Raw genomic sequence first — 12,464 nt, 5'->3', positions numbered from 1 at the left:
CCACCCGTCTGATTCATCTTATACACCGTTACAGCCCAATCTTCCTTAAATAACAGTTGGATCACACGACTCCCTTATGTCAAATACTCCGAGTTAGGAAGTATAATGAGGAAGAGAAGTTGTTCAGAATATCCATGTTTGTCATTAGGATTCGCACATCCTACCGCATATATTTACTGACTACCTACACAAAACAGACGCACTAGTTTCCCACAGCCACTGTGAAAAATTACCACAAATATAGTGGTTTAAAAAAACACAGATTTACTTTCTGACAGTTCTAGAGTCTGGATGTCCAAAATCAGTTCCACTGCGCAAAAGTCAAGGTGTAGGCAAGGCTGGTTCCTTCCAAAGGCTCTGAGGGGAGAGTCTATTTCTTTGCCTTTTTCAGCTTCCAGTGGCTGCCCGTATTCTTTAGCATATGGCCCCTTCTTCCACCTTCAACATGAGTCAGTCCAATCTCTGTCATCACACCGCCCTCTCCTCTAAATGACTCCTTCTGTGCCCTCTTTTAAGAACCCTGTGATTACAATGGTCCCAACCAAATTATCCAAGATAATCTCCCCACATCAAAATCCTTAACTTAATACCTTCTGCAAAGTCCATTTTTCGATATAAAGTAACATTCACAGGTACCAGGGATTATTACATGCACATATTTGGAGGACATTATTCAGCCTGCCACAGCAGATTCCACGCTGAACATTCCAGCCAGACTAATTATCTTAAGATATAAGGCAATATGCCACTTCCAGGAAGATGAAGTCGATATACTTTTCCCTACTCTTCCCACTAAGCAAAAGTTTAAATCTTATATATTATACATATATATAACAAACATATGAAGACTGAAAAATAGAAGAAGGCAGACTGGTTAGGAACTTGAGACCCAAGTAACAACCTGGTGGTTAGTTCCCTGGGTTTTCCTTTTGCCTTATACTCATATATCCCAGTTCTGGGGCTGAAGAAGTTGCCAATTAAGAAATGCCAACCAACCAGATTTTTCCAAAAGCCTGCTCTCTCAAGTCAAAGGATCAGGAAAAGGGTATCCTAGTAAGACAGAAAACTTTTAGATAATAACTGCTCTACTCCAGCCAAATACACAGAAAAAACTGTGGCCCCATCCTGCCCAGCCAACAAAGACTGAGAGTGGATCCTAGGTCTGCGACCCTGTCAGGCTGTAAGGAAACACCCCAATGCCTGCCCTCCCTGGCCAGAGAGGTGTCCAGAAGGCCGAGGAGGGAGCCAGGTAATAAGGTCCCCCAACCACAGCCCCGCTCCCCACTAAGGAGTTAATGATGAAGCCTGAACTTCTGCCCCAACCAGGAGTTACAGGCACCCCTCCCCTACCAGCTGAAGCAGTGTCAGAGGAGGCCTAGGGGAGAGTGAAGACTTTTACAATCCCCCTTCAGTGGAGACCACATGGGGAACCTGGAACTCCAACCTCCACTCAGCAGTAACATGAAGGCCTCCTGACCTCGGGTATTAACAAAGACTGAGTGGGGAACCCAGACTCCTGCCTCCACTTGGTAGTAACAAGGTGTCAACCCCCCACTCACCCCCAACCCGTCACTGCCTTCCCCTGCTGGAACAGTGTAAGAGGCCAGATAAGACAGGGTTTAAAATAAAATCCAAAGTCTCATAGCATACTAGGAAAATAACCAGGTTGACATTTTCTGACAGTGACACTGACTGAATGAAAAGAGACAATCAGTAAATGCCAACACCATAATAACAGAGATGTCAGAATAAAAATGCTTCAACAAATAATTACAAACACACATAAAACAATTGACAAATAGAAAGTTTCAGCAAAGTAATGGGAGACATAAAGGAGAACCAAATGGAAATTTAGAAAGAAAAAACACAAGAGTCAAAATTGAGCACTCAGTGGGTGGGCTACACAGCAGAATGGAGAGGAAAGAGGAGGGATCAGTGAACTGGAAGACAGAACAATAGAAATTACCCAATCTGAAAATAAATTGATGAACAGGGCCTCGGGGACCTGTAGGACTATAACAAAAGACCTAACATTCATGTCAACAGTGTCCCAAGGGAGAGGAGAAAGAGGACAAGGCTGAAAACAGTATGAACACCATTCGTAATCACTCAAAACAATTAAATACTTAAGTGTGCAAGCGTAACAAAACAGGACTACACAATGCTGATGAAAGAAATCAAAGACCTAAATAAGTGGAGAGACATACTGTGTTTATGGATTAGAAGACTCAATAATAGTAAAGACGTCAATTTTCCCCAAAATGATACAGAAATTCAACACAAACTGATACAGAGGTTCAGCACGTTCCTATCAAATTCCCTGCAAGATTGTTTGCAGCTATAGACAAGATTATTCTAAAATTGATATGGGAAGGGAAAGGAAGTGGCAACACTAACACAATTTTGTTAAAGAAAGAGAAAGTGGAAGCAATTACACTTCCGATGCCAAGGTTCACTATAGAAAGGATAGACATGTAGGTCAATGGAACAGAATATAGAACAAAGAAATAGATCCACATAAACATACCTAACTGATTTTTGATAATGATGTAAAAGCAATTCAGTGGAGAAAAGACTGTCTTTTCAACAAATTGTTCTGAAGCAACTGGACATCCATAGGCAAAAAAAAAATTAACCTTGACCTAAGTCTCACACCTTATTAAAAAAAGGGCAAAAGATTTGAAAAGAAACTCCACCAAAAAGATAAATGGATGACAAATAAATATGTGAAAAGTCACTAAACATTATTACTTTCTAGAGAAATCCAAATTAAAACCACAATAAGATGTCATTGTACACCAATCAGAATGGTTAAAATAAAAAACAACACCACCACATGCCGACAAACATGCAGAGAAACTTGATACGCTGCTGGTGAGAATGTAAAACAGCACGGCCACTCTAGAAAATAGTTTATGACAGTTTCTTAACGACTAAACATGCACCTTATAACCCACCTATTACACTCTTGGGTACTTGGGTACTTGTCCCAGAGAGACAAAAATTTATGTTCACACAAAAACCTGTACATTTATAGCATCTTTATTGGTAATAGCCAGAAACCATGAACAGCTCAGACGTCCTTCAACAGGTGAATGGCTAACAAACCATTTTTATGTTTTACATCCACATTTGGAATACTATTCAACCACAAAAAGAAACGAACAATTGACATAGGCAACAACTGGATGAATCTCCAGAGAATCACACAGAGAGAAAAACGCCAAGACCGAAGTTTATAGGCTCTATGACTCCATCGATAGAACATTCTTGAAATGACAAAATATATAAAGGGAGAAGAGATTAGCAGATATCAGAAGCTAAACAGGGCGTAGTAATGGGAAGTAGTGAGAGTGATTATGAAAAGGCAGTATGAGGGATCCTTGTGATGGCAATGCTCTACATCTTGACTGTACCAATGTCAATATCCTGATTGTGATCTTACATTATAGCTTTGCAAAATGTTAGCATTTGGGAAAAGTGGGAAAAGGGTAAGTGGGATCTCCCTGTATTATTTCTTACAACTGCATGTTAGTTTACAATTATCTCAAAATAAAAATCCTAATTAAAATATATGTCAGTCAGATCACATCACTCTTCTGCTCAAAACCCTCCATTGATTTTTCATCTCACCAAAAGAAAACCCAAAGTCCTAGAAGACTGAGTGATCTGACCTCCTTTACTTTCTGACCTCATTTCTTATTGCTCTCCCTGTTAACCACAGGGGCCTCCAGCACATTCCCATTCAGACGTTCAGCACTTGTTCCCTTAGTGTGAAACCCTCTGCTCCAGATTACCCATGGGGAATGTTAGTCAGTACAGCCATTATGAAAAACAGTATGGACGTTCCTCAAAACATTAAAAATAGAACTACCATATGATTCAGCAATACCACTATTGGGTATATATCCAAAACAAATAAAATTAATAGGTTGAAAAGATATCTGTACTCCCATGTTTATTGTACCGCTATTCACAATAGCCACAATATGGAATCAACCTCAGTGTCCATCAACGAATGAGTGGATAAAGAAAATCTGGTATATATACTCAAGGGAATACTATTCAGCCTCAAAAAAAAGAAATCCTGGGGCCGGCCCGGTGGCGCACTCGGTAGAGTGCGGCACTTGGGAGCGTGGCGGTGCTCCCGCCGAGGGTTCGGATCCCATATAGAGACCGGTCCACTCACTGGTTGAGCGCGGTGCGGGCGCAACACCGAGGGTTGCGATCCCGTTGCTGGTTGCGGTGCGGGCACGACACCGAGGGTTGCGATCCCGTTACCGGTCACGAAAAAAGACAAAAAGAAAAAAAAAAAAGAAATCCTGTCATTTGCAACAATGTGGATTAACCTGAAAGACATTAGGCTAAGTGAAATAAGCCAAGAAAAAAGACAAATACAACATGATCTCACTTATGTGTGGAATCTAAAAAAGTCACACTCATAGGAGTAGAGTAAAATAGTGGTTACCAGACACTAGGGGGTGGGTGGGGGAGAGGGGAAATAGAGGGACTGTGGAGATACTGGTCAAGAATACAAAATTTCAGTGAGACAGAAGGAATAAGCTCAAGAGGTCTACTGTACATGGTGAATACTATTTACACAATGTATTGTACACTTGAAAACTGCTGAGAGAGTAGACTCATTTTAAAACTGCAGTAATTATGACATTGAGGTATTGGTGTCAAGACAGACAAATTAACCACATTAATAGAGTCCAGAAACAAACTCACATATATATAGACACTTGATTTATGATAAAGGTGACACTAGAGCAACAGGAAAAGGTCTTTTCAGTACATTGTTCTGGTCAACTGGACATCTATATGGGTGGGAAAAGAACCTTGGCTCCTATTTCACAACATATTTTTTAAATTACTTCCTGATGAACTGTTTATTTAAATGTGATAGAAAAATCAATAAAGCTTCTGGAAGAGAACATAAAACAATGTATTCATACTTTGGAGGTGACAAAAATAAATAGTACATAGAAAGCATTATTTATATGGAAAAGATTAATGAAATTGGGCTGCATTGAAATTCTAAAATTCTGTTCATCAAAACACACTATTAAGAGAGTCAAAATGCAAACCATGAGGGCAGTAGAGTATATTTGCATTGCATATAATGGACACTGTACTTGTATCCAGAATATTTAAATACCTACAAATCAATAAGAAAAAAAAAAGAATCTGATAGAAAAATGTATAAAAGACATGAAAAGATACTTCATAAAAGAGAATACGCAAATGACCAATAAATATATGAAAAGACATTCAACCTCATTAGTCCTCAGGGAAAAGCAAATTAAAAGTACAAAGCAAATTACCACAACAAGCAAAATCTAATGGCTTGAATTTAAAAGACTGATAAACTGCTGATGAGAACATAAACAGGCATATCTACTTTGGAAAACGATTTAATAATACCTGTTGAAGCTGAACGCACACATACCCAACTATTCCACTCACAGATATACATCCAACAGACAGGTGTACCAAAAGATATGAAAAACTCCCAAAACTGCAAACAACCTAAATATCCATCAACAGTAGAACTAAAATGTCACATATTCAGACAATGGAACATTATACAGCAATGAAAATGAACAAGCTGTTTCTATACACAACAGCAAAGATAATATGGAGTAAAAGAAGTTAGCCACACAATCTGTATGGTTCCATTTATTTAGGGTTCAAAAGCAAACAAAACTCATCTATGGTGTTACAAGTCAGAATAATACTTACTTTGGTGAAGAACTGGATGGTATACGGAAGGGGATACATGAGGGTCTTCTGGGGGCTAGTTAACTTTCTGTTTCTTGATCTGGGGGAGGTGACACAGGTGTATTTGCTTTGTGAAAGTTCACTGAGCCTACCTCTCAAACCACCCATTCCCAGATTATATTCTATTCACAGTAGTGTTTGTGGGCTTGAGAATGGTAAATCTGTTCCCATCTCAGGACCTTCATGTGCCCGTGCATGGGACACAATTCAAATTTTGCCAGGACTGGCCCCTTCTGGCCCTGTAGGTTTCAGCTCTCCTAGAGAGGCCCTCCTGGACCACTCAATCCAAAGAGATCCCAACAATCATCCTCCCCTCGCCCAGTTTCTATCACATCCTCATAGCCATCACCATCAGAAATCATCTTGCATGTGAATTAGTACACTTGTTTATTGCATGTTCCTTCCACTAGAAATGTCAGCACCCTCAGAATAAGAACGTTGGCTGCCATGTCCACTGCTGGATCCCCAGACGGAGTGGGCACCCAATAAATATCTGTTGGAAGAATGAGTCTTACCAATGCACTAAACAATGTCTTCCCCTGTGGGGCATGTGAAGACACAGCTTGGAAGGGAAAGCAATGAGAGGAAGAGGAGAAAATAAAAGAGTAAAAAGTTAAGCAAAATACTACCTCTAGTGCCACTAAGAGGCATAAAGCAGAATAGGCCACAGACCACTGACTACCCTGAAGGAGGTAATCTAATAAAACCTGGGAAAGCCCATGAAAAGCGCAGGCATCTATAAGAAACACCGCAAAATGTAAAAGGCATAGTGCCTAAAACAAAAAACTTAGGGCCGGCCCGTGGCTCACTCGGTAGAGTGCGGTGCTGATAACACCAAGGCCCCGGGTTCGGATCCCACATAGGGATGGCCGGTTTGCTCACTGGTTGAGTGTGGTGCTGACAACACCAAGCCAAGGGTTAAGATCCCCTTACCGGTCATTTTTTAAAAAAAAAAAAAAAAAAAAAAACTTACCTTCAGGGAGGGTTCTAATCCAAGAATCATACCGGCTTACTTTAGCATTGTAGTTATACAAGTCATTCCTGCATCTCATTTTTCATAGACAAATACTTAGAAAACTATAATATTGACTATACCTAAGTAAATTTCCTAAGTTTTATAGCTTAAAGTATCTATGAATGAAAAAATCTTTCTTCAACCTAGAGTGATTTTGCTTCAAAACCCTAATTTATTCTGTTATTATTGTGCGATATGGCAGAGAGAGGGGGAATGGTCGGGAGGTAGAAAGGAGTGCACAGGCATGAAGTGGGAGCGCTGTGGTATCGAACACCCTGAGAAAACCAGGTGACCTTGACAAGTGCTATTCTCACCATGTCTCCTCATCTTGTGAGCTGCACCTAGTAGAGTGCCTGGTGCAAGGTGAGTATTCAAGAGATTCTTACTGAATGAACATTCTTCCACGCAATAATTTTAGCAGATTGATTAAATAGCTTAAAGAACTAGGCTTAGGAGTATTTGGGTTTTTTTTGTTTTTTAACCCTAAGGGCATTTATTCAACTTTAGTAAGCAATTAGTATAACAAACACCTGTCAGGTACACAGCACAAACTCCATTCTATAGGCACACAAAATGCAAAACAGAGAAACAGAAAATCCCTGGCTGAGACTCTTATCAAGAATAAAACTCCAAAATAACAGAATTATTTTATTTGTACCTCACAGGTAAAAACCTAAAAATTTTTGTCTTCTTAACAGTCCTCTTCTTGCATATTTTTTTCTTGCACACTCGTTACACTTCTGCCTCATTCTTTTAAGCTAAGGTATAACTGCTCATTTTTTGGCATTTATTTTCTTATCAGTTATTCCCTCCAGGATTGGAAACTAAAGTAAGTAATTCCTCAGCAGGCTCAAATCCTCTTAATTCTTCCAGGAGCTAAGAGCTTACTTATGGCATCTTTCTACAAAATTCATGATCATTTGTTTCTTACCAACTTAAATGACTTAAAATGGAAAGGAATAATTATATGGAAAAAAAATATTATTCAAAATAGAGCCACTCCAGTCTAAAAAGGAAAAATAAAATGAGGTTCCAGTATGGTAACACTAATTGGTAATATTTTAGAGCTGGTCGTAGATCAACTAGTGCTAATTGCATCTCCTCATTTTATTAATGAGTAAATTGACAGTGAGTTCTAACATTTTAAGGAGAAACCAGGTGGACCAGAGAGGGTTGTGCCTTTACGAGTTAAATCTCTCCACCTCATGGGGTGGGCTGGACAGAAAGTTAATGAATGAATGAAGAAGTGAATGAGTGGATGAATAAATTTATAAGTATTCTTCTAAATAATGGTCATAAAGCTAGTCTGTGGCAGGGCAGGGCCAGGACTAAAACTCAGTCCTCTTCTGTTTTCTTTCTTGGTAACCTCCTGGGTGTATTCACAAGTTGCAGCTACACTGGCAGTTTAATTAGTTGTCGGGAGAGCAGTAATCCTAGCAAAATCACTGACTGACCTTAGTCGTGGTTTTTTTATTATTATTATTCTGCTTTTAGACATGAAAACAAAAGAAAAGAATGAAAAGAGTCAAGTGGGATGACATAAGAAAATTGCACTGTAGCCAGATCACACATAGAAAATGACAGAAAAAGGGTAGGCAGAGATGGCTCTGTGATTTTCTTCTCACTCTCACCTGATCTAAGAGATATAAAAGGTACAAAGTTAGAATGCATTAGCTGTCAGATCAACAATATGCTATTAGAGGCACAGACTTCTCTAACAATGTAGCCATTTTAATAACCAAGGGACTGACACCATCCACAACCAGGGGAACAGGAGGAAGAAAGGATGAGGAACAAGGATGTAATGTGATCATGGAGACCGTATACTCACTCTTCCAGGAAGTGTTGTTGGGGTCCTATAATGGAGCCTGGCCGGCATATTCTGATCCAAGCAATTATTTCAGCATGTGTAAACCTGTAGTGTTTCATTACATAACAGGCTATCAATGTCCCTGTTCTTCCAAGACCAGCTGTAAGGGAGAGAAACAGAAGAAGAAATTCAAAGTCCAGCAAATGTACCCACAAAAACACTGAAATTAAACCCTGCCCAGAAACTGCACTGGATTCAAGTATAATGATATTATCAACAGCTAATAAGTATAAAACTGCTATCATTAAAAAAAAATCTGTACTTTTCTTTAACCAATGAAAAGCTCAAAATGAAGCTACCATATATTTGGGGGCAAGAAAGTGATGTGATGAAAACAAATGGATCTGGCAGCAGCATATCTACTGGCTGGACTGGAAAGGCCAAAGGCAGCCAGAGACGTGGTGGAAGGTAGCGGCAGGAAAGCCAGGGTGGCTGCAGGTGGGCAGTGGCAATAAAGAGAAGCTGAATTAGAAGTGCATTGTGACTGGTCCACAGGGAAGTTAAAGAAGACTGATATTTCTGACCTAGACTGGTACAATGTTGATTTCATCCATGAAAACATTTAGTTAGGAAAGGAAATAGGGGAAAGTTGATGGCTTCATTTTTGTTTAAAAATCTGCTTTTGAGAGGTCCTTTTGTCAGCTTTCCCTGGCCAAACAATAAAGAAAATCTTCTCTAATCTCCCCAGCACTTTAAAACACATGGTATTTCAGCAAATCTAAGATACCATCATGTCATCTAATGGTGTAATACATGCCATTATTTAAGTTCCATTAAGTAAGAAAAAAATAAACTATGACATACTTTCAAGTTTAAGATCTATCCTAATTTCAGAAATGTTAAAATGTGAAAAAGGTATGTCTTTAAATTGGTGTTTCTCTACGGCCGGCCCGTGGCTCACTTGGGAGAGTGTGGTACTGATAACACCAAGGCCATGGGTTCAGATCCCATATAGGGATGGCTGGGTGGCTCACTTGGGAGAGTGTGGTGCTGACTACACCAAGTCAAGGGTTAAGATCCCCTTACCGGTCATCTTTTTAGAAAAAATAAAATAAAATAAATAATAAATTGGTGTTTCTCTACGGCCGGCCCGTGGCTCACTTGGGAGAGTGTGGTGCTGACTACACCAAGTCAAGGGTTAAGATCCCCTTACCGGTCATCTTTTTAGAAAAAATAAAATAAAATAAATAATAAATTGGTGTTTCTCAACTTTTTTTTGTTATTGCTCCCCTCAGGAGCCTCTTTAGATACTTTTTTCCTAATCGTCCCCCATGAAATTTTACTGCCACAAACATACTGCATTATCTGGTTATGTACACTATGTAAATCTACGCTATATACAGAAAAAGAAAAAGATTTTCATCCCCAAAAAACAACTTTGCCATCTTGGGAGCAATATTGGTTGGGTTGAGAATACATATCAAAAATGCAAATGAAATGACAGTCAAGTTCATGTCTATAATGCCTGGCATTCCCTTCTCCTTAACCCTTCCTTTTTAAGAAGTATATATATACAAAGTTTTATTAGATGACGGGTGTGTGTGTAGATGTCCTGTTTTCATCTAAAGTAGCTTTGCCCTAGATCAAGCATCAACATTCTTTAGAAAACAGTGAAGTTTATGGTCTCAGTGAGGCTCTTCCTTTAATATCAAGAGTTAAGGGTAATTTGCCTCTCTGTTTCACACAGAGCCTATAGTTGTTAATTCCCCAGATACCTAACGAGACTACAGGTAAGTATGTAGCTAAAGCACAGCTGAATTTCCTGGAACAGGAGCCAGGGCCCGGATGGTTTCCAAAGCCCCTCCTTCAAGCCACCAATTGGGTCTCTGTCTGGAGAGATGATAGCCTTAGTTATGGAGACACTATCCCTCACTGCTTCCTTCGTTGTGCAAGGAGCCATCTGGTTCCTTCAGTTAGGCTCCCAGTCACACTCACAACCAAAAAGGTGGTGCAGAAAATTTTCAAATTTCTCTGAAACTAAAGTTGCTTCCCCCTTTTAAAAAGAGTCTATAATTTAGGTCTATAAAAAGAACGTACTTAGCACTCAATAGTTAGGAGCTCTTACCACAATTGAACAGAATAGGAAAACTTCACTAAGTTCTATAAAAACTTTAACAAAATTTTTAAAGCATTCATAATTAAGGGCTCCCTAGCACAGCATGACAAGATATTGAAAAGTGTCCTATTTATACCAAGTCAAGCACCAATTGCTTTACAGTTCCAGGCATTTTCTGAAATCCCTATAGAACATCAGTTCCAGGCATTTTCTGAAATCCCTATAGAACATCAATAATCACAAACTGGAATATCATTAATGTTGCTATATTTTAGATGACTATTTGTGCTAAAAAATTTCTAGAATTCATAGCCATCCCTTTTATCAACCACACAGTAAACTGTAGACATTGAATTGTTGTAAGTTTTCACACATTCCCAGCAAATTAGTTTCTAGTTTATTCTGTCTATAATACTTTATATCGAGGCATGATATATTCATTCTCTTTTCAGCAGCTACCAAAGTTCATTTGACACAGGATAAAATTCTCTCTCCCTCCTCCTTTAAATTCAATTAAAATACTGAGCACTGCTTGAATTCCCAGAAAATTAAGCTGACTTAATTAGGGTAGATGTCAAAATAATTAACAGGCCTATACTCAATAGGTATGCTATTAAAAGCAATACAGCTGTAATTAAACTGAAAGTGTGTAATCCTTATAAAAGAATCCTACATGTATGCACAAGGGGAAGCAAATGAAATAATACTCTCAAAAAGATGTCACGACATATAAATGTGACATTCCTATACAAGAACTGACCTCAATGTTAAAGGTTCTGATATTTATTTAATATTTTTTATTTTATAAAAACCTCTGCAATTTAGAATATATATATATTCCTTAAAAGGTAAACATTCAAACATTCACAGGTCAAGGATACACAAAGAATATGTGCAACAAGAATGTTTAACACCAGAGAATTTTACCTTCACAATGTTTCTTAGGTGAGAAATACTATAAAGAAAAATGCTGTTTTAATGAAAGCTTTACATTTCTTCTCCCTTGAATTTGTCAGTCCAAGACATGGATTGTTAATCCACAGATAAACTATATGACCTGGGAGTTGTAAAACTAATCGACTAAGAAATAAAGTCAAGTTAACAACACCCCTCCCCAAAATACTGATTTTTATGACACAAAACTAAACTTTGAAAAAGATGAGTATCTCCTACTAAACGTTGGTAGTTCCCATATTCCCGTTAGCTCTCAAGTTTTGATACTGGAAATACATGAAATGTGGGTTTTTCTTGGACCCGGGCAATCTTTAACAAGAAGGGATGGAAAGACAAACGTCCCTAAGGAGCAAATGAATCCCACCAGGACAAGCCCGCTCACTACCACGCCCCTAGGGCCTGAAAGCAGCTCCCACGAATGAGTGAGCAGGAGACACCTTCCTAACAGATCCCCCGGCCCAATATCAGAGACAGGATGTGCTGCAAAATCAGGACCCCATCCTGCGAGGAAGTCGGGAGGGCGAGGGATGAAGCCTGACCTAAGGAGCCCTCATCTGAATCAGGGCCACGTGCGGTTCGTTTCCATCTCTCCGGGTCTCCGGGAAAATGCAGCTTCCCGTCGCGGCTCACATGTTCAGCAAAGTACCTCCACCTACTCACGTCTTAAACATAGAAACAAGGGCCTACAAAAATGGTATTTTAATTTCTGTCAGAACCAAAGCCATACCCGGCTGAATAAATCAGAGCAGCGCTAGGCACATGAAAAGAACAGTACCGTTCCCGAC

General features: G+C 39.2%; 1 protein-coding gene across 1 annotated transcript in view; it reads right to left on the bottom strand.

The window, feature by feature from the left end:
- Positions 1 to 12,464, bottom strand: part of CDC14A (cell division cycle 14A) — a 147,132-nt gene that overhangs the window by 22,373 nt on the left and 112,295 nt on the right. The window contains exon 10 of the mRNA XM_008583784.1: positions 8,631 to 8,769. Coding sequence (XP_008582006.1) covers positions 8,631 to 8,769 — 139 coding nt within the window. The remainder of the gene's footprint in view (positions 1 to 8,630; positions 8,770 to 12,464) is intronic.

This window comes from Galeopterus variegatus, unplaced genomic scaffold (assembly GCF_000696425.1).
Source record: "Galeopterus variegatus unplaced genomic scaffold, G_variegatus-3.0.2 Scaffold3039, whole genome shotgun sequence".
NCBI classification, from domain to species: domain Eukaryota; kingdom Metazoa; phylum Chordata; class Mammalia; order Dermoptera; family Cynocephalidae; genus Galeopterus; species Galeopterus variegatus.
Note: the sequence above shows the minus strand (reverse complement) of the source record. Positions and strands in the feature narration are given on the sequence as shown.